The 21,454-nt window shown below is 50.3% G+C and overlaps 3 protein-coding genes and 1 non-coding gene across 8 annotated transcripts in view; 2 read left to right on the forward strand and 2 right to left on the reverse strand.

Moving 5' to 3' along the window:
* The window catches only part of si:dkeyp-9d4.3 (caskin-2), a 113,937-nt gene that overhangs the window by 56,090 nt on the left and 36,393 nt on the right, over window positions 1-21,454 (reverse strand). The gene's annotated exons all lie outside the window — the stretch shown is intronic.
* Window positions 26-5,391, forward strand: cacng3a (calcium channel, voltage-dependent, gamma subunit 3a). 2 transcript variants are annotated; one of them, XM_060046406.1, is made up of 4 exons: window positions 26-1,402; window positions 2,946-3,026; window positions 3,538-3,678; window positions 4,004-5,391. In XM_060046406.1, exons 1-4 carry the CDS (start codon window positions 1,192-1,194, stop codon window positions 4,603-4,605), a joined length of 1,035 nt encoding a protein of 344 aa, XP_059902389.1. In that variant the 5' UTR covers window positions 26-1,191; the 3' UTR covers window positions 4,606-5,391. The 2 variants fall into 2 exon arrangements, with proteins under 2 accessions (XP_059902389.1, XP_059902390.1); XM_060046407.1 differs by having other exon boundaries at window positions 3,595-3,678.
* On the reverse strand, window positions 5,327-5,408 carry trnal-aag (transfer RNA leucine (anticodon AAG)). Its single transcript has one exon. It is a non-coding gene; the product is annotated as a tRNA-Leu (tRNA).
* Window positions 5,716-19,571, forward strand: LOC132453465 (E3 ubiquitin-protein ligase RBBP6-like). 4 transcript variants are annotated; one of them, XM_060046315.1, is made up of 20 exons: window positions 5,716-6,789; window positions 7,074-7,173; window positions 7,381-7,420; window positions 9,674-9,715; window positions 9,847-9,935; window positions 10,059-10,155; window positions 10,296-10,432; window positions 10,568-10,740; window positions 10,937-11,040; window positions 11,490-12,160; window positions 12,282-12,345; window positions 12,454-12,514; window positions 12,735-12,810; window positions 13,038-13,376; window positions 13,559-13,654; window positions 13,754-15,824; window positions 15,949-16,865; window positions 17,154-17,224; window positions 17,364-17,445; window positions 17,565-19,571. In XM_060046315.1, the coding sequence occupies exons 1-20, from the start codon at window positions 6,624-6,626 to the stop codon at window positions 18,502-18,504; spliced, it is 6,336 nt and encodes a 2,111-aa protein (XP_059902298.1). In that variant the 5' UTR covers window positions 5,716-6,623; the 3' UTR covers window positions 18,505-19,571. The 4 variants fall into 4 exon arrangements, with proteins under 4 accessions (XP_059902298.1, XP_059902299.1, XP_059902300.1 ...); XM_060046316.1 differs by having other exon boundaries at window positions 17,367-17,445; XM_060046317.1 differs by having other exon boundaries at window positions 11,490-12,136.

Consider the following 21,454-nt stretch of genomic DNA (forward strand, 5'->3'; position numbering starts at 1 on the left):
GAAGACTTTTTAGTCACCATTTCGACAAGCTGATTTCATACATTTTTCAGAGTAATCTTTATTTTTATTGATTTAATGAATTTATAACAAATAGACAAAAAAAAAAAATATGTTGCTACTTTTAAGTAATTTAACCATGACATGTTAGACTGAGTAAGCCTACTGCACCAGGAAGGATGGAATCACCCAGGTAACCTTGTGAGGTCAGGCCAAAGGTAAAATAAAAATGTGTAAATTGGGTGGTTTCGCCAGAGTATTTGGCCTTGCTTAGAGAGGTCGTAGCCCGCCAGAGGAGCTCAGGTTATGGTATCCGTGGACCTAAAAATAGGAAGCGGATCAAAGTCAAGTGCAATTGAGCTTTGGATGTGACCTTCCCGGCAGCGACGTCTTCCAATGCAGTGTTCAATGCTTATTATGCTCATAGACACTTTAAATCAAACCATTTTGTAATCTACCTGATCTAATCAAAGATTGAGAAAATATTTGGTACCGGCTTCTCGGTCCCCCTTGCTTGTGTTGAAGCTATAATATTTATTTATTGAGGACTCATTTATTGCTCAATCTTCAAAGCCTATTAATTCTTGGCTGAGTTGAAATGACCTGGGGGCCTTCTTGGCAATGGCAAACGATTGGAATATTTTTCTTGATCATCCAGTTAGATAGAGAGACTCTCATGTTGTTATTAATATGGAGAAGAAGGATCCAATGGAGGGACAGGGGGAGCTCTCCGTGGTGCTGGTGGTTTAGAACTGTAAGGGTGGCGTCTCTCTGGGCGCTTAGCCCCGCCATTGACAGAACACGAGCACCAACACAAACAGCCGCTCCAAAGGGCGGGTTCAGATGAGCAGAGCAAAGGACCGATGCGGCACTCATCAAACCTCCACATTTTTTCGTTTTCCTCCTGCAAAGATACTTACGGTTTTCAGCCAAATCCTCGGATCCTTGACTTATATTATCTGGAGACTGAAACTACATCTGGGATTTAGATGTTCAACGGAAACTACTCCATACGCAACTTCAAATAAAGCAACCAACTCTTAACGTCGAATAAAGTGCACGTCCGGAAAGAATGCGCACCTTATTATTTCAACTCGAGCAGTGTATTTGCTCGGTTGATTTCAACTCGTTGCAAGTTGAACACTGGAGAGGACAACTTTTTTGAGTTCTGGGACCGGTAGGGAGAAGGTCAAGATGCGAGTGGGCAACCGGGGCACCATGATGCTGATGACCACCGCGGGGGCTTTCTGCGCCTTTAGCCTCATGACCATCGCCGTGGGGACGGACTACTGGCTTTATTCCCGCGGTATGTGTCGCTCCAAGACCGCCAACGACAACGAAACCATCCGCAAGAACGAAGAGGTGCTGACCCATTCCGGCCTGTGGCGCACTTGCTGCACAGAGGGTAGGTAAAGGACACACACAGACACACAGACACACAGACACACACACACGCACGCACGCACGCACGCACGCACGCACGCACACACACACACACACACACACACACACACACACACACACACACACACACACACACACACACACACACACACACACACACACATAAACGATATACTGTTTATACACTTACGTTTAAAACTTTGGGGTCACTTAGAAATGTCCTTATTTTTTATGAAAAGCAGTTTTTTTCAAAGAAAAAACTTTAATCAGAAATACACTCTAGACATTGTTGATGTGGTAAATGACTATTCTAACTGGGACATTTTGCTTTTTAAAGGAATATCTTCATATAGAGGTCCATTTCCAGCAACCATCACTCCTGTGTTCTAATGGTTCATTGTTTAGCTAATCGTGTTAAAAGGCTAATTGATGATTACAAAACCCTTGGGCGCTTATGTTAGCACAACTGAAAACGGATGAATAAAAGTGTGAGTTATAATGGAAAACATGAAATTGTCTGGGTGACTTTTGAACGGTAGTGTAACAGAAGGCTATACACTACCGTTCAAAAGTTTGGGGTCACCCAGGCAATTAAATGTTTTCCATGAAAACACACACTTTTAAACAATTTTCAGCTGTGCTAGCATAATTGCACAAGGGTTTTCGAATTTATGCATATATATATATACATATATGGGAAGGCACATACATAACATCAGGCCTTCATGACCAAACGTTTGAGGGGGCTACATAGTTACGTATTGGACAGTTTTGTCATCGATAGCTGGTGTAGCCTGGTATGTCTCTGACTGATACTATAACCAGATGGTTGCTGGAGCGCTGTGTTGATAAAATGTTGGTTAACACGGTGATAACTGATATGCTGCTGTATTTCTCAAAGGTTTTCATTTTTAAATTTGACCTTTATCCCCATAGTGGAGTGTCACAGAAGAAAGAGTTTAGTGTTTGTTTTTTCCCACAGTGACATACACAGTCACATAGTCAATGTGGATGGATCAATGCTGCACACTAGGCCAAGTTTATCAATATCTCCCTCTGTTTTGTACTTTGAAAAGACACTGGTGTGCTGAAGCTGGATCAGGAACATGGGGTATCGGCCATCAGCTTGCTTCAGTTCATTTGTAGCCTCTTTAGAGGTCAGGGAATAACAAGACATCACGGGCCATTTTACACTGAAAGACACTGCGGGCCAACAAGTGCAGTAAAAAAAACCTAAAAGGTTTCCTACCACAACAATACATTCCAAAAGTTGACAAGTTTCCATTTTCATTCATAATAATTGTATTTAACCTTTATTCAACCAGAAAAAGTCCCATTGACTTACACTAACCCTTCTCCCAAGGAGTCCTGGCCAAGACTGGCCTTTACTATAATGACTGATGTTAAAAGAGCTAAACGTTTTTTTAAAACAGTGTGGGCAGTACATCGATAGTGACCTGAATGGAGCAGAGGAGCTTCCGTTTAATGGACGGGCGAAGCATTCAGGACATGGAGGACTGATGTTTGATTTTGTCTCTTTTCAGGAACATTCCGTGGAGTTTGTAAAGATATTGATCACTTTGCAGAGGATGACTATGAACAGGATGCAGCCGAGTATTTACTACGTGAGTCACACATATTCTTATTTGTTCTTTTACTTTATACTTTATGGTGGAAGTGTATAGATATTATCTCACTATTTTCTCACATAACTAAGCCTCTTGTCTCCTCTTCCCTCGTCTTATCTCATGTAATCCCTTATTTTCTTATTTTCTTTCTCTCCTCTCCTCTCCTCCTCTCTCCTCACTTCTCTCTCTTCTCCTTTCCGTCCCTCCTCACTCCTCTCTCCTTTCCTCTCTTCTCCCTTCTCCTCTCTCCTCTCCTCCCCTCTCCTCCCTTCCCCAATCCTCTCCTCTCCTCTCCACTCCTCTCCTCCCCACCCCTCTCCTCTACTCTCCTTTCCCCTCTCCTCTCCTCTCACTTTTCCTCTCTTCTCCCCTCCCCCTCCTCTCCACTCCTCCCCTCTCCTCTCCCCTCCTCTCCACTCCTCCTCTCTGCTCTCCTCCTCTCTCCTCTCCTCTCCTCTCCTCCACTCTCACTTCCTCTCCTCTCCTCTCCTCTCCTCTCCTCCTTCAGGAGCAGTGCGTGCCTCCAGTCTCTTCCCCATCCTCAGTGTGGGTTTGTTGTTCATAGGTGGCGTGTGTGTCGCCGCCAGCGAGTTCTACAAGTCCAGACATAATGTAATTCTCAGTGCGGGTATCCTCTTCGTCTCTGCAGGTCAGGTTACACAAACACACACAAACACACACACACACACACACACACACACACACACACACACACACACACACACACACACACACACACACACACACAGACACAGACACAGACACACACACACACACACACACACACACACACAGACACACACACACACACACACACACACACACACACACACACACACACACACACACACACACACACACACACACACACGCACACACACACACACACACACACACACACACAGACGCAGGTTAAACAGGCATATCTATACAGGCCGTAGTCCATCTAATAGATGCACCCTCTCCATCCTCAGGTCTGAGCAACATCATCGGCATCATCGTGTACATATCAGCCAACTCGGGGGACCCCAGCCAGAGCGACCACAAGAAGAGCTACTCGTACGGCTGGTCCTTCTACTTCGGCGCGCTCTCCTTCGTGCTGGCGGAGATGGTGGGCGTGCTGGCCGTGCACGTGTTCATCGAGAAGCACCGGCAGCTGCGCACGCGCGGGCGGCCCTCCCTCATGAAGCCGCCGTTCGCACACAGCTCCTCCTACTACCGCAACCGCTACTACCAGAACCGCAGCCGGCGCTACAGCACCAGGAGCGTCCACAGCGCGGGCGAGCCGGCCGCCGCCAGGCCCTCCTTCCACGGCGGCTCGCTGCGGGACGGAGAGACGCCCTTCTCCGGCCAGGAGTCCAAGGGCAACGGGGGCTCGCCCGGCTCGCAGACGACGACGCCGCCGGAACCCGAGTTCACGCTGTACACCCTGGCCACGCCGCCGCCCCCACTGAACGATGTGAAAATCAACATGGCCGCCGACGTCGACGACGCAAACCACTCGGAGACGAACCACATTGACACTGAGATGTTGCCGGGCAACTGTGCTGTGAACAGGAGGACCACGCCGGTCTGAGAGGAGGTGCGGAGGGGGAAGTGAGGAGCACTTTGCAACAGGGGGAGATTTGAGAGGTGACTCGGTGGAAAGCAGAGGAGATATATTAAGAGGACGTCTGGGAAGACTACCCGTCTATGATTATGATTTGCGTCTATGATTTGCGTGTGTGTGTGCGCGCGCGAGTGCGTGTGTTTGCGTGTGTGCGCGGGTGCGTGTGTTTGTGTGTCTTGAGTCTTATGTTTCCCATCGTGGAGAATTGTGCAATTTGATCTTCCTTACATCACCTGCATGAATATTGAAAAGTGTTTAAAATGGTTATGTGAAAAAATAGCTTTGCTTTAATTGCATTTTTTTTTAAATATCAGTTAATTATTAATACTATATTTAAATGGAGTAAAAATTCAACACACATCAACACTCTTTTCTAGACTAGCAGAGATATAATTGTTGATGATGATTATCATCGTTATATTCATAATTCATTATAGACATACAAATACATGTGCTTTAAATTGGGCGTGTTATTATCCTTTTTGATGGCTTTAACTGCAAATAGAAGATTCATTAAAATGTAATATTTCTTAGTCTCTATTTCTCTCTTTCTTTTTGTGTTACCATGAACATTGTATACTTATGTGGACTTGTAAATAATTAGTCTTCGATAAGAAGTACAGCATATTACCACGTATTTCAAATGGACAACGACTTTCTAGGCTTATCACTATCTATCTAAAATTACTGGCAGCGGTGGGATTTGAACCCACGCCTCCGAAGAGACTGGAGCCTTAATCCAGCGCCTTAGACCGCTCGGCCACGCTACCGTGTGAAATATTAGTCTAAACCCTGATCATCTTAAACGTCTTTGCTATTGATTTACTATATAACAAATTAGCAAAAATACTTTCATATTTTTGACATTGTTCTGTGTTTAGTCAATTCAACCAATAGGGCAACAATGCAGTTTACGCAATAAGAAACCTTCTTTCTAATTTTAAACCCATCAATTAGAATAACTAATAAAATCGCTTATAGTATCGATATAATGTATATTTTTAAAGATATATTTAAATACTGTAAAACTGTAAATTATTTAATGTCAAATCGACCCACGAAGAAGAAAACCCTGCACCGACTTCCGATTCCGCATTTGGACGACGTCTGCGCCATTTTGATGAAACGGCGAGGAGGAGCAGGGAGCCACTGAAGCAACGTGTTGTGTCGCAATGGGTTTTAAAGATTAATTCTGAAACATGGTTATTATACATCGTATGTGGAGAACATCGGTGAAAACAAGTAGGATATCGGCCCTCCTGGCATAGCGTGGATTTATTTGAGGGGTAATTTCGAGAGCATGCTCACATACAAGCCAATGCTTTTGTTTAGCCAGTGGTCCGCTCTTCTGTAGTGGCTTAAATAGAGAGCTAACCCATGTTAGCCTCGGCTCCATTTTAGTTATCTTTAGATTTGTCTTCGGAAAAGTGTTTCAACGCTTGACGTCGACGTGAAGATCGGTGGACTAACATCTGATGTCCTTATTCATTACTGGGGACTTTGGAAAAGGACTTGGCTAAGAAAGACACCGCAAGGACTGCATTTACTGCTCACGGAGACCTAGGCCCGCTGCTCACCTAGTGGCTGCGGCAGGCCCGGGGTTTCATGGACAATTCACCACGGACTTGATAGAATTTCCTATAAATATTTAAGCTTAACAGATACCAAATGGACTCCCTTGGATTTGTTAAGTGCAGTTGCTTTATATTGGACTGAAACGAACTGATAACAGTACACCTCGCCGTGTACTGGCGCACTTGCCTTCCACGTCAATGTTTTTCATTGGCAACAATGACTTTGTTGACATCCGCCAACTACCCGTTCTTGGATTACTTTTGTTGAATTTGTGCTGTGTTTCAGCGATTTCAGAGGGAAGGGTTGATGCATCATAACGCTGAAGACTAGCCTGTGTTGTAGCCCTGTATTCTTTATTAAACTCTGTGTGTTTTGTGTGCTAACTTGAGTAATTCCCAAGTTTTGTAAAAATGTCGTGTGTTCATTATAAGTTTTCGTCCAAACTGGACTATAACACAGTCACGTTTGATGGGTTGCACATTACTCTCAATGAGCTTAAACGGCAGATCATGGCCCGTGAGCGTCTCAAGGCCACAGACTGCGACCTGCAGATCACCAATGCGCAGACGCGGGAAGGTACGTCTATTATGTCAACTATGCATGTATAGTAAAAACAAAACAATCAGACAATCGTCTTAACTCAAATGGATCGGCATGTTTATTAATTCAAACGAATGGCTTCATATAATGTGAAGTAATGGGCATTTGGTTCAGAACGGTCTTAATAGATGGATCGTGCGTCCTTTCAACAGGTCTGACTCATACTGTTGAATGATTAGTGTTGCAGCAAAATGTCTTCGCCCCCTTGTGTGTCACTCACCGATTCGTGAACATCGGGACTTCTATTTTTGTTTTCATAGAGTACACGGATGACGAGATCCACATACCGAAACACTCTTCTGTCATAGTCCGTCGAACTCCTATTGGTGGGGTGAAACCAGCTGGCAGGACGTTCATTATGTAAGTATTCACTTTTTTGTTATTGAACTTTAACTCTTATGCTTATGTTGAGTGTTTGATACCCAGTGTGATATACCATCTCAACGCCTTTATCATCAATGGCTGATATCCACCCTGAAGATAAGGCTTTGTCTTGTCAGTGAAGACACCAAGTGGACCTAGTTGCCAAAAAATGTAAAGTTATGATGTTCTCCCCCTTCCCTACAGAGATCGTTCTGATACGGCCATGGTGGGATCGTCCAGACCAGTATGTAAACCCAACAACTCTGTACTCCTTCTCTCACCTCTCTCATCCCCCCCTCTCTTTGGCTTAAATCACCCCTCTCTATCCCTCGAGAACATTCTGTCGATGATGACTGATTTGTGTGTATTTCTCTTGTTCACTCTGTCTTGGCTACATTTGTGTTCAGATCTGCCCTCTTCTGTGTGTTATTTATTGTCATGGTAGCAGGACTCTCCTGAAATCACCCATGTCTAAAGCTGTTTGCTGGTTCGCTCCATTGTTTCTTTGTTATGCACCCATGTTGGTGACGGAAACAATAAACCAGTCTACCAACCATCGCTTTTTCAGATGGTCCTGACTTGATTAACCAATTGTTTGAATAATGCTGTTGTCACACAATTATCTTTTTTAAAACGTTTTTTTAACTAATTGCGGACACTGTTGTTATGGTTGTATTTCATATTGAAATGGTGTTGTAGCCTGCTTCTTAGTCAGGCATATGTATTTGTGGCATTTGTAAAAGGGAAAGTTTAATGAGTTTAATTACTTATTACTCTGTGATTGTGTTTTCTTTGCAAATACATATATTTTTTATTTTGTGTTGTGATGATCCCATGGAGTTAAGAAAATGATTGTAATTTAACGTTGACAGTGACTGAGGGGGTGTAAGTGAAGCATTGCCATTACAACACAGTAACATTTTTTTAGTTTACCTTGATAAACGTGACTGATTAACCCTGTCGAGTAACATTACCATTGTTTCTTGTCTTGTGTGTAAAGTGGCGGTATCTTATACTTTGCAATGAATATGGACTACACATAATGCTTACATTTCAAGAGCGTAAATATTTATTTAATATCTCACATTAAATGCTATGCATTAACTTTATATTCTTAAATTGAATTCTGCAATATGTGCAGCTCTCTGAAGTACAATGTTAAAACTGGTTTGGTGCATCACATAATTCGTTTTCTCAGAATGCAATACAATGCTTTTGTCAACTGGCCAACCAAAGTACAATACTGTGACAGTACATAATGCTTATGGCACATAACCAGTAAACGTAATGACCTGTCTGACTCTGTGAAGGGGTTCCGTAGTTGACTGCAGTGAGAAGTATGGTGTAGTGTGTCCTGGAAGCTGTAAGCTGCAGAACCTATCAATAAAGTTGTTCAGTGGTTCCGTGTTAGAACCATATGCACCAGATCCCTGTGTGTTCCCTCCACAGCGTACCGCCTTAACGCCGCCCCTCTGCTCTTGTCTTGCATCTTGTGATGGGAGGCCATACCACCGAGGAGACATAGCCGTTACTTTGTAAATGTAGTCATAATGTCCCCCTCCGCTCTCCTCGCCATCCAATGTGTGCTTTTCTAGACTAGTTGTAGGATGGACCGCAAGCCCTGCCAAATTGTGTTGTAGGGTAGAACGTCAGCAATATCATGGCAGTTGTTGTTAGTTAGGCACCGCACGTAGATTAAGAAGTATGCAATCATTGTTAGTATTTTTTTTAGTGGAGGTAGCTGGCACTCCGTGCCAATATTTGCACCATTTGTTTTTGCTACCAGTACCTACTTCTGGAAAAGCTACAACAATGTTTATAGAACTTGGGATTTGTTTAACATGTCAGCAGCACCATTTGTAATTTGGCCTGCTCAAAGCAAACGCTGCATGGTTTCAATATGATGGCTAGACATAGTAATGCACCGATATGTATGCATTTATAGGACTCGTGCATTGTTTTTTAAGTTGTTGGTTTGCATGAAATTAACCTAGCATGACATCAGTCTATCTCGGTGAAGACAGATTTTTGGCAGACTTTAACTTGGAAGATGAACCTTTTTGTTAATGCATGTGGATACATTTTAAATGTATCCATACCTAGATACATAATTTTCGACCAAATACGATATCTGCCATGGAAACTCACCAGAACCGCTAAACCTCCTCCCTTCTCCACAAGCATTCTGACTCCTTGATCGCCATAGTTAATCTCCTTCTGGAAACCCATCTGGCAACCCTGTATATAACGTTTCCGGCGGGTTCCTGTATTCGTTGACCTGTCTTAAACCACCAGAGAATTTCTTTCCAGGGTATGAATGGCAGGCGTTGGGGACAGTGTGCTGTACTGGTCGTCTGCCATCTCTTTAAGTACTGAAGCACTGTAGTGGTGGTGCCGGGGCGTCTACCTTCCCTCTTGCTTAACCACTGTATGTCTTGTAGTTGTCCCATCACCCCCCCCCCCCCCCATTAATGTGTATACTCTGATTCTCCTGCAGACCGATTCCTCCCCCTCTATGTCTCTGGCCCAACTCTCGAAGGTATTGTAGACTTATGGTTATTCCCCCTATTGAAAAATACATCCACTATTGGGGAAATAGTGTCCTATGTCTCTCTTGGGGGTCAACCTTTTCTTTCTCCTTCCGTCCTGTATCTCTTGGTATGTTTTCAGACGGCAAACCTGGCAGACGCAAACGCATCTGAGGAGGATAAGATTAAAGCCATGATTTCTCAATCCATCCATGACTATGACCCTATTCAGTCAGTATATACACACAAACACACCATATTTTAAACTGTTACACCATGTCTGGAATATGGTACTGGTGAAACTTGGTTTAACTGCAACACTTTAACACACTTAAATGTGCTTTTCTCCCGCAGTTACTCAAAGAAAGCTATCGGACCCCCACCTGGGCACTACATCTGCTTCCGCTGTGGCAAGACAGGGCACTACATTAGACAATGCCCCCTGCAGATGGTAAATATGGCCCAGGATACGAAGTGTTGAATGAATGGGTGCTTTCTACCGTTAACCGTACAAGCTTAATCTTGATGTGACACTTTGCTGTTCTACACATCCGTGGATTTGTTTCCAACCTTTTGTGTTTTGGTTTAAAGGACAAGAGTTTGGAGGGGCCCAAACCGGTGAAGATAAGCAAAGGCATTCCCCAGAGCTTCATGGTTAAAGCCGAACCGGACGCCAAAGGGGCCATGTTAACCAGCACGGGAGAATATGCCATTCCTGCCATAGATGCGTACGTGACAAATATAACCCCACACATGCAATCTATGAAAGGAGGCTCAAAATGCAGATTTGCTGCTCTAAAACTGATGTGGTCTTGTAGTCATGTTTCTTCTTTGAATTGCTTATGACCTTTATTTATTTTTAGTGAGGCGTATGCGCAGGGGAAAAAGGAGCGCCCTCCCTTTGTTCCTCGGGACCAATCAGCATCTGAGGACGAGTCTGACCCAATACCCGACGAGCTGCTCTGTCCAATCTGCAACGACCTGATGAGCGACGCTGTGGTCATACCGTGCTGTGGGAACAGCTACTGTGATGATTGTAAGTTCCCCTTCACGTCTCTTTTAAACACTGTAAACGTACATTTCATGCAATGCTCTCGTGATTTAAAAATGTAACACCGGCCATTGAGCTGCCATTAGATCAGCAAAGTGGAGTTCCTTTGATTAAAACGTTGGAACACCAAACTCCAAAATGGTTCCCACCTGATGATGAAGCGGGTTGTTCTTTGTATCAGGCATCAGGACCAGCCTGCTGGACTCCGAGGAGCACGTCTGCTACACCTGCAAGCAGTCGGACGTTTCGCCCGACAACCTCATCGCCAACAAGTTCCTGCGTCAGGTAACGCCCTCGTCCATACCACTCTCCACTCCACCAAGTTGAATGCGATTGCCCCAAGTGCGTATAGAAACTCACTAACTTATTAGGGTTAGGGTTAGGGGAATTTGATTTGAGGAAATAATTGAATTGCGATTATTTTGACCAATATTGCGATTTAATATGTAATTTCCTTATCGTCTTTGTTATTCACTGCAAGAGCAATAAATCCTTCTTTACTATGACCAACAAAACATGAGCAGTCAACATATAATCTGCTCTTTCCTTTAGTCCAGGCCGATGTGTTGGTGACTTGATATTGTAACATCTTTATTTAACTATTGAGTTGTAAAATAATAAATATAAATCTTGCTGATATCCAGTCAGTAACGGTAACAAATCCCCAAAAAAGAAAATAGTTTTATTCTATTACTTCGCGGTTTTAATTAGATTAATTTGATTATCCCCCCCAGGCCGTGAACAACTTTAAGAACGAGACGGGCTACACCAAACTCGGGCGCAAGCAGCTGCAGCAGGTGGCGCCATCTGTGCCCCGCCCCCTGCCCCCCCGCCACGTGCCCTCCAGGCAGCAGGACCCACTGATGGCCCACGTCGCCATCCCGCCCCCCCGCGCCCTCCCCCCCGCCGCCGTCGCCGTCGCCCCACCGCAGCCTCTGGTCGTGCTGCCTCCCCCGGTTGTTTCGGCGCCGCCCCCCGTCGCCACCGCCACCGCCGCCGCCGCCATTGTGCGACAGGACACCCCGCCACTGGCCCCGCCGCCGACCCAGGACTCCCGGGATCGCCATGACAACCGGGACGTCCATGACAACAGGGAAATCCCCGACAACCGGGACCTCCACGATGCCCGGGACAACCGGGACAACCGGGACAATAGGGAGCACCATGACAACCGGGACGCTCGGGACAGCCGGGATCACGGCGACGCCCGTGACACCCGGGATCACCATGACAACCGGGACCACCACGACCCCCGGCATGACCCCCGAGACCAGCACCACCACCACCACCCCAGAGACCAACACCACCACGACCCCCGGGAGCGCCACGACGTCCACTCCCCGATGCAGTCCGGCGGCCAGAGGGAACCACCCCCGCCAGGGTACGTTGTCAGGCACGGCGTTAAGTAAGTCTGAAATTAGAGCTTTTAACGGGGGCGCATCAGACGGTGGCGGGCGCACCTGGCCGTGCAGCGGCCGTGTTTCAGCTGCTAATATGCTGCACTCTTGTTTGTTTACCTTGATCAGTGAGGCGGACCACGACCCACACATGATGATGAACCAAGGTCCACCGCACGACGGCAGGCCACAGGTAGGCACACTTAAATCCCGCATGGAGGGGTTTAACCAACTGGCCATAACAAGGGCTCAGTGAGTACGAAATGAATCGCACCCCTCTTTCTGTTCGTCCCTGCTGCAGAACTGCCACCACCCTCTGATTGGACATCCGCCCCCTCCAAGGCCCCTTCATCACCAACAAGGTGAGTGCCTCCCTGGAGATCGTACCCCATCGTACCAGCAGGTGTTTGATTAGCCACTACAAACATTTCCATTAGTGACAACACAAGTGGTGCTGATGGATCCCCCTGCCGGCCTACCCAGTGGGAAAGCATGTGCCCCATTTTATCGAAGCGTTAGCTTGTGCGCTCCGAGCGAACGCTCCAGATTTCACCACTTCCCCGGTCGCTGTTCTCCCCCCAGGTCCCCCGCCACGCCCCCATCAGCCCCACAGAGGAGGAGGTCCAGTGGGAGGCGGAGGACCCAGACACTGGGACAGGTACACTTCTCCAGCCCTGTAGACTAATAAAAACAAATCACCGATTGCTTTATTGCCGCGCAGGTGTTGGAAGTAATTTCCGTGGGTATAAAATAAAAAATAACACAAATTGAAAACGCCCCTGTGCATGGGAATAATTTAAGGATTCAGAGGATGAAAATATAAAACATCAGGGATTACATCGCACTGCCTTCTCACCAGCCGTCCGTGTCTCGCCCTTTTCTCAGAAACTTCCGGCCCCGTGAGGATCACCCCCCACCCCGGATGCAGGTGGCCCCCTTCCCGCCCAACGCCGCGCCCCCGGTTTACGCCGCCCCCGCGCTCTATCCCCCTCCCCCCCAGATCTACCCGCCCCCCTACTCCACGGGACCCGGCCTCATCCCGCCGCCCCCCGTCGGCTACCAGCCCCAGCCCATGTACCCCCCCGGGATGCAGGGCATCAACCCCCCCTGGATGCCCCCGAACAACCAGCACCCCCTCGGGCCCCACCCACCCCCCCTCAACCAGCCCCACCTCTCCAAGGAGGAGTTCTACCGGCAGCACCATCTCCATCACCACCCCGACGAGTGAGCTTTGGCTTTGTTCCTGTTGGGGCCCGAATGTGACGATCTAATTAGAGTGCTGGGACTGCCGACTGGTGATCTGTTTGGAAATTGAAACAATAACTTGATTAAGAGGGGATTTAATGAAAGGGTAATGAACGTCTGAGTGGAGGATGTTTACTGTCTGTCTGTCTGTGCTCCATCAGGGTAACCTCCAAGCTTGACGAGTTCACTAAAGACTTCCACAAAGAGCTGATGAAGTACTGCAGTGCGCCAAAGAGACGCAGACGGTCTTACACCAGGTAATGGCACATGACTCACTGACAATGCAACGAGGGAGCGCTTGAACAAGCTGTCTGCGGTTTGGCGGTGGCGTGACACTTCTCCCTTGTCCCTCTCAGGTCGCGGACCTACAGCCGCTCGCCGTTCAGCCGCTCTCCCTTCTCCAGGTCCAGGTCCCGGTCCCGGTCGTACTCCTACACCCCAAGCCGCTCGCGCTCGCGCTCCCGCAACCGGTCCTACCCCCGCTCGCCCTTCTCCCGGCGCAACGGGCGCAGCTACGGCCGCACGCGCTCCCGTTCCCGCTCTCGCTCCAGGCCGTACACGTACCGTCGGTCGGGCTCTCCGCGCTCTCCCGGGCCGTACCGCCCCCCCGGTGGTCAAGGCTGGGACGGCGCAGACGGAGCAGCCTTCAGGTCCAGGTCCCGTTCCCGCACCCCTGGCGGCTTCCGGAGGGTCAGTCCCGGCGGCGGTGGAGGCGCTGGCGGAGGCGGTCGCAAACCCCCGCCGCGGGAGCCGCCACCCTTCGACGGGCGGGACATGAGCCCCGGAACCCACGAGCGCTGGGAAAGGGACGGCTACAGGCAGTGGGAGAGGGACTACCGGGACTACTACAAGTACTACAGGGACTACGATGGCCAGCCCCCGCACCACAGGGCGCACGGCAGCCGGGACCGGGAGAGGGACCGGCTCTCGCCCCCGCCCAGAGACTACTCCCCCCAGGGCAAGAGCCGGAGGGGGCGGGACGGCGACCGAGGCGCGCCCTCGTTCCACCAGCCCTCCTCCTCCTCCGGGACCAAGAGCAGCAGCAAGAGCAGCAAGTCCAAGAAAGTGAAGAAGAAGAAGAACGGGGACGAGTCGGAGGCGGCCCACCAGTCCATGGACCGAGGGGACGCCACCCCCGTCCGGGACGAGCCCATGGACGACGCGCCCAACCTCTCCAAGACGCCCCCCAGCTCCTCCAAGAGCAGCTCCGCCGCCAAGGCCGCCACCAGCAAGAGCTCCTCCTCCTCTGCGTCCGCCAAGACCTCGACCAAGTCAGGGAAGACCTCGTCCGACAAGAGCAAGAAGGACAAGACGTCCAAGGTCAAGGTCAAGGTGAAAACCGAGGCCGCCAAGGTCAAAGGTAAAAAAGCGGTGCCGGACGCAGCACCGGCCAAAAAGAAGGAGGGCTCCTCTTCCTCCTCCTCCACCGCCGCTGCCGCGGCACCTCCTCCTCCTCCTCCTCCTCCTCCTCCTCCTCCTCTTTCGAAGTCGTCCAAGACTACCAAGGCCCCAGGGCCCGAGGAGACCAGCGTCCCGGCCGTCGTGAAGAAGGACAAGGCCAAGGCGCCCGCGCCGCGGCCCGTCCCGATCAAACCCCGCCTGGTGTCCTCTCGGATCCAACCCCCGCCCCCCCCGGTTCTCCTGGACACCCCGCGGCCCGTCGTCGACCTCCACGGCGGACGGGACCCCCTGAAAAACGCCGGCCTCCTGCCGCTCCCGATGCAGCACGGGCTCCTGATGCTGCCCCACCACCCCTCCTTCCAGATGGACAAACGCAGGCGGCCCGGGGAGGAGCGGCCGCCTTTCCTGCTGGGGCTGCCCCCAAACAAGCTGCGATGCATCGGGGTACCCGGGATGGGGTTGGACCGCCTCCCTCACACCCAGATGGTGCTCCCGGCGCAGCTCCTGAGAGTCCCCAGTGCCATGGATCGACCAGGAATACTGCCCACCCCGGGAGCGCCCCGTGATCCAGGGCGAGGGGACATGGGCCAGCGAGACATGGGCCAGCGAGACATGGGCCAGCGAGACATGGGCCAGCGAGACATGGGCCAACGGGACTTGGGCCAACGGGACTTGGGCCAACGTGACTTGGGCCAGCGAGACATGGGCCAGCGAGACATGGGCCAGCGAGACATGGGCCAACGGGACTTGGGCCAACGGGACTTGGGCCAACGTGACTTGGGCCAACGTGACTTGGGCCAACGTGACATGGGCCTGCGGGACATGGGCCAACGGGATATGGGCCAGCGAGACATAGGCCAGCGCGACATTGGCCAACGTGACATAGGACAGCGAGACATTGGCCAACGTGACATAGGACAGCGAGACATAGGCCAGCGCGACATAGGACAGCGAGACATGGGCCAACGAGATGTTGGCCAGCGAGACATGGGATGGGTGGACATCAGACCCCTAATGGACCTCCAGGTACTACCCCCTTCGCTGTTATGTTGTTTTACCGTGACCATAAGGGCTCCCCGCCCCCATTGTTATAGTGAACAGAACCCGTTCCTGTGCTGATGTATTTCTTTGGGTCTGTTTTTCCTCGCAGGTGAAGCCGATGGCCCCTCGGAGGATCAAGCTGAACCGCGACCTGGGGAGGAAGAATAGCACCGAGGGTCCTTCCACTGACAAACCCCCCGCCGCGCCAGAGAAGACCCCCAGCGCCACAGACAAAGCATCTTCTGGCAGCACCCCCACAGGCGAGAGGCCCCCCAGAGGTCCAGAGCCGACCGGGAGGAGGGAGAGGTCGGTGTCCCGGGAAAGGGGTGGCTCCAGAGAGAGGCCGGGGAGCGGCAGGGAGCGGGACCAACGCATGGGACTGGACCGGGACCGGGACAGAGTCTCCGGTGCCGACAGAGAACGGGATAGAATTCCAGGGTCGGACAGGGAAAGGGACACGAATTTGGGAATAGACCGGGAACGGGACAGAATTTCCAGATCAGACAGGGATAGGGACCGAGACAGGGACAGAATCTCCGGATCGGACCGCGATAGGGAAAGAGTTTCAGGATCTGACCGAGACAGGGACCGACTTCCCGGATCGGACCGCGAGAGGGACCGAGGCCCCGCGTCGGACAGAGAGCGGGACAGACTCCCAGGGTCGGACAAAGGGCGAGAGAGGGCTCTGGGATCCGGCAAGGAGCGGGACAGATCCCGCGGGCCGGACCGTGAGCGGGGCCAGAGCTCCGACTCGGACAGACACCGGGAGAAAACCTCCGCTGCGCCGGCGGCCGAGAAGATGGCGGTGACGGTGGAGAGGGACGCCGCCGACGGACAGCGCCTGGTGAAGACCGACAAAAGCGACTCCGGCGGCGGTGCCGTCGGGAGATCCGTCTCCGTGGACAAGATGACCATCGCAGAGCGGTCGGCCATCGCCAGGAAGACGGCGGAGCCCGCGGAGAAGGCACGCCGGTCTTCCAAGGAGAAGGACGCAGAGTCATCGGAGAAGGGGCCCAAGACTGACAGGTGAGCGTTGCTAGGAGTCGTACCGAGGGGGCCATTACTATTAATGGGCCATTACTAGCGAGTCATTTAGAAGACTCGCCCTCGATCCGAAGGGTTAATTCAGATCCGGGTCATTAGGCTTCTTGCTCAGGGATGCCCACGGGTAAACTGAGGGCTTTGGGGATCGGACCCTGAACCTTTGGAAACACACTAACCTCAGGACTCTAGGCCCCATGGACACGAGGGCCTGCTTGGTGTGTAAATACAGATAGTTAATGTGTGTGTAATTATCTGCCTCTATGCCCCCAGGGGTGTCTCCAAAGACCGAGCAGAGAGGACGGGGACCTCTGGAGAGAAGCCAGCTGCCGCTCCCAGAGAAGGTAATTGGGATGGAAGAAATGTGTGTGTGCGTTCGCGGCTGTGCCCGTGCGGTTGTGAGGATGTTATTTAAAGGTAGCCTATTTGGAACGTTGATTAAATCCCAGTGTCATCTTTCTGTACCCACCCCCATTCCCCCAGCAGGGAAGGGCAGCGACGCCTCAGCGACAAAGAGCAGATCCAGGGTGAACCGCAAGGCTTTGACTAGCCGCCCCTCTGGCAGGTGAGTGAGTTTCTTTGCGACTCTTGACCCTATTTGAAAGATTAAACAAATCTGAGCGTCCGGGGTCGTTGCCTTGTCCACACGATGAGTCTGAACCTTCTCCGTTTTCCCCCACGCAGCAGACCAGCCGAGACGGGGAGGTCGGACTCTGATCAGAACCAGAGGTCCGGGAGCTCCAAGGACTCTGACCCCCGGTCACAGAGCCCCGGCGACGGCCGCAAACACAGCCCCACCCCGGAGCCCAGTCCAGGACGCGTCGAGGTCCTCATCCAGCCCCCGCCTCGCTCCAAGTGGGAGCGAGACGACGAAGAGGAATGGCCCGAGAACGGACTAGCCGCGCCCGCCGAGAAACCTGCGTCGCCCCCCAGAGGCCGAGAGAAGGAAAAGCACCCCGATGCCCCCAAACCCGTAAAGAGCCTGGCCAGGGACGGCCCCAAGGAGGAGAAGAGGGGGGCCGCCAAAGAGGAGAAGACCACAACGCCGGCAGCAACGACGACGACGGGGAAAGGTGTAAAGCAGGAGGGCAAGGCTGTGAAGACCTCCCAGGCGGTCAAGGCCAAAGCCCCCCGGGACGAGAGCCGAGGACACGGACGGAGCGGCGAGAGGGAGGAGGCCAAAGGCGTCGCCGCGAAGGAGGAGCGGGCCCCGGGAGGAGCCGGCCGGGAGGAGAGCCGAGGCCCCGAGCCCAGGCGCCAGCGTCTGTGCTCCGACCTGGGCCGCGAGACGGACGAGGCGGCCTTCGTGCCGGACTACAGCGAGGGCGAGGGCTCCGAGCCCCAGAAGGGCGGCAGCGTCAGCGCCAGCCCCTCCCACAGCGTCGCCTCCGGCAGCCCGGCCCACAGCAACGCCAGCGGCTCGGTGGCCACCACCGCCACGGGCGACAAGAAGAAGAAGAAGAAACGCAAGAAGGACAAGAAACACAAGAAGCACAAGAAGCACAGCGGCCAGGACGCGCCAGAGGACGCCGAGTCCAAGGAGCGCAAGCACAAGCACAAGAAGAAGAAGCATAAAAAGAGCAAGGAGGCGGAGGAGCCCGGGAGCAAGACGCCCCAAGAGTAGCCACCAGCGCTCGCCTGTCCAAGCCCCCCTCGCCGCTACTGCCCACTTGGGTTTTTCATCTCCACCTGCCGAGGGTGCATGTAGTTAACAACAACCCCCCCCCCCCCCCCTAATCATCAGGCTGCTCCTTGCAGACCTGTCGTGCGGCTGGCCTGGCACTGTGCTCCTGAACACTTGTGTCCCTGCCTTTTGCAAGAAGACTAAGAGCGTGTGCTCCTCGTTTTAGTCTCCCATGTTGATTGAGACTTCTGCAGATGCTACACTTAGGGCGGCAACATCAAGACCTACACAGAACACTTGCCCCCCGCCCCTCCCCGCCTCTTAATCCGAAGCACTGATGTGAAAGAGTATAGGGGCAGTGGCGCCTTATTGTATTTGTGAGCGTGTCTTGAAAAGAGTTTGAGTGAGTCATACCCACTGGGGTCCTGACTGCGTTGGAGGTCTCCGACGGTGCCTGGGTTCGAGCGATCAACCAGCGGCCGTTGGCGGAGCTGAAGGAAAGCTTCGCTGCAGGGTCCCTGGCTCCACGGCGTCGCCAGGGTCCAGGTGTCTGAACGGACAGCGTACTCAGGGATGTGTTTGAGAGGGGGGTATTACCGCGTCGTTGTCCTTTAAAAGTTTGATCTTGTAAATAGCGTTGAGCTATTGCCTAATCTGTTGATGTTCAGTGCAGGACCCCGCGATGCCCCCCCCCCCCCCTCTATGCACCTTACGTCGAGCCACTTGATTGACTTTGGAGACGGTTGGCTCTGAGACATCCCCGGATCAGGGGTGTGTTCATGGACAACTGCATGTTTTTTTTTGTTTTTTTTGTCGTTCCAAAGTTGCAGTAGTTTGTATCACAATGTGAATGCCACAGGGTGTGCGTACTATGAATAGTGTGTGTGTGTGTGTGTGTGTGTGAGTAACCTAAATGAGCTGTGTGACTGGAACAAGGGGTGCTTGAGGATCTCTTTACTTCAAATTGAAATGACGGTTCTTTTTTCTTTTTTTAATTAAAGATGTTATGACTTCTACACGATTTGTTTTGTTTTTTATTTAGGTAATAAACTTGAAGGGTAAAAATGCATTGCGTCGTGTCATTTCATTCGCTGTCATTTGATTTAAAGCAACGTTAAAATGTTTAATTGTGGTATGAATTGGATAAGCTTGATCATGCAGTAGTATACTTTCAGGCGGAAATGTTTTTTTGATTACACAGATGGGTGAATTCAGGGTAACGTTGTTTTCCTTTTTTCCTCTTGTTTTTCCCAAGTACAGTCTAATTTTAGCGTTTGTGAATTGAAAGTTTAATTATGTCATCACTAAGAACCTCCATTGGACATAATGTATCCGAAGTGCTTCGGTCTGGCGAGCGGAAAAAAGGTAATGGCTAATTGCCAAGAAAAATAATTTGCAGAGCAAAACCTTTTTGGAAGTTAAGTGACATATGACTTATTGTTTACCAACCTCTAGCAAATTAATTCACATTATTGGTACTATTTTACCCAAATAAGGCAGAAATATGCTCCGTTACAGAGACTATTCTCGGACCAAGCAGTCCTAATATAGAAATATCTAAAGCCTGATTTGTGAGACTACAAAGAGTCCATTACAAAATGCTGATCATGAACCCTTATGAAATTGCACAGGGCGACACCCAGGGAAACTGGATACATTATGTGGGTAAACGGAAGGCCTACTATAATCATAACTATAACAAGCATATAGTTTATGAGGCCACGGCGCCCTCAAACATTCATTGAGTTAAAAAGGCGAGTCGTTACGCTCTAGGAAGCTTTTATTCCCCCGGGACGATGTTTTAAACAAACCTTGCGTTCGTGACCGGATATGTGTGCAGTGCCACATTGTGAACGCTAAAAGGCGCTGTGACTCCGAATAGTTTAACCAGCAAGAAAACCTTGAGATCATCCAGGTACAATTCCTTCTTATTCCCAATCACAATTTGAGTCGTGTAGGCTACATGCTTGCAGCCATTTGCCTAGGCTACGCCTGACTATTAATTGAGAGGAGTGGCCGTACAAAGTGGCGAGTAGTGTCGATGGACTGATGGAAAGTTTAATGATGGATGAGCACTGGGAATAGGCTATGGATCTTGAATATACAGACAGGCTGATGTAATCTTTTTTTCGGTTACAAAGGGAAACAAAAGTCCATTCTGTCTGATCTCAGTGCTTGTTTGTGTGTGTGTGTGTGTGTGTGTGTGTGTGTGTGTGTGTGTGTGTGTGTGTGTGTGTGTGTGTGTGTGTGTTTGAATGCGTGCCTGCGTGTGTTTTATGAAAGAGTAAGTGTGCTCTTCTTGTGGGTTTCTATAGACCTAGTGTGTGTGTGTGTGTGTGGGGGGGGGGGGGGTCTGGTCATCATTAATGGACAAAGCGTGAGACCTTTTAAGAAGATTAGTAGGCTAGGCTATACGTTTTATCATCATTATTCCTTTAATCTTGTTCTGCCTGTGTCTGTGTGTGTGTTTGTCTGCATGTGCGTGCGTGAGTGCTTGCATGCGTGTGTGCATGTGAGCGTGCGCACATGCATATTGAGAGAGCACACAGTCTGTACGGATATGTGTGTGTGTGCGTGTGTGTGTGTGTGTGTGTCCGTCTCCGTCTACATTTTGAATGACATCACTTCATGCCTCCAAGGCCAAAGATTGCTAGGCAACTTCCCTTCGGCCGTGCAGCACTCTCTCCCCTCATTGGTGGGACTCCAGGGTGTGTCTACAAGGCAAAAGTTAGATGGAAGCTTGCATCAACGGGCATACTTGTATATATATATACTGTATCATATTAAGCATGCATATATACATACAATTCTGTATTTATATAATTATTGTATATATTATATATTTTTTCAATATAGACATTTTTCACATGTCATATACTGTAGTACAATTATTGTCCCTATAGACTAGTTAAATCCTTATGCATGGGCGGGAAGAAAGGACTGCATCCAA

Source organism: Gadus macrocephalus, chromosome 3, assembly GCF_031168955.1.
Source record: "Gadus macrocephalus chromosome 3, ASM3116895v1".
In the NCBI taxonomy this organism is placed as follows: Eukaryota; Metazoa; Chordata; class Actinopteri; order Gadiformes; family Gadidae; genus Gadus; species Gadus macrocephalus.

Excerpts from the sequence above, each read along its gene's own strand:
- cacng3a (XM_060046406.1), top strand. The coding sequence starts at position 1,192 with ATGCGAGTGGGCAACCGGGGCACCATGATGCTGATGACCACCGCGGGG. Across the intron at positions 1,403-2,945 it reads GCGCACTTGCTGCACAGAGG|GAACATTCCGTGGAGTTTGT; the intron begins GTAGGTAAAGGA and ends GTCTCTTTTCAG. Across the intron at positions 3,679-4,003 it reads TATCCTCTTCGTCTCTGCAG|GTCTGAGCAACATCATCGGC; the intron begins GTCAGGTTACAC and ends CTCCATCCTCAG.
- LOC132453465 (XM_060046315.1), top strand. The coding sequence starts at position 6,624 with ATGTCGTGTGTTCATTATAAGTTTTCGTCCAAACTGGACTATAACACA. Across the intron at positions 7,174-7,380 it reads GCTGGCAGGACGTTCATTAT|AGATCGTTCTGATACGGCCA; the intron begins GTAAGTATTCAC and ends CCTTCCCTACAG. Across the intron at positions 17,446-17,564 it reads ACTAGCCGCCCCTCTGGCAG|CAGACCAGCCGAGACGGGGA; the intron begins GTGAGTGAGTTT and ends TCCCCCACGCAG.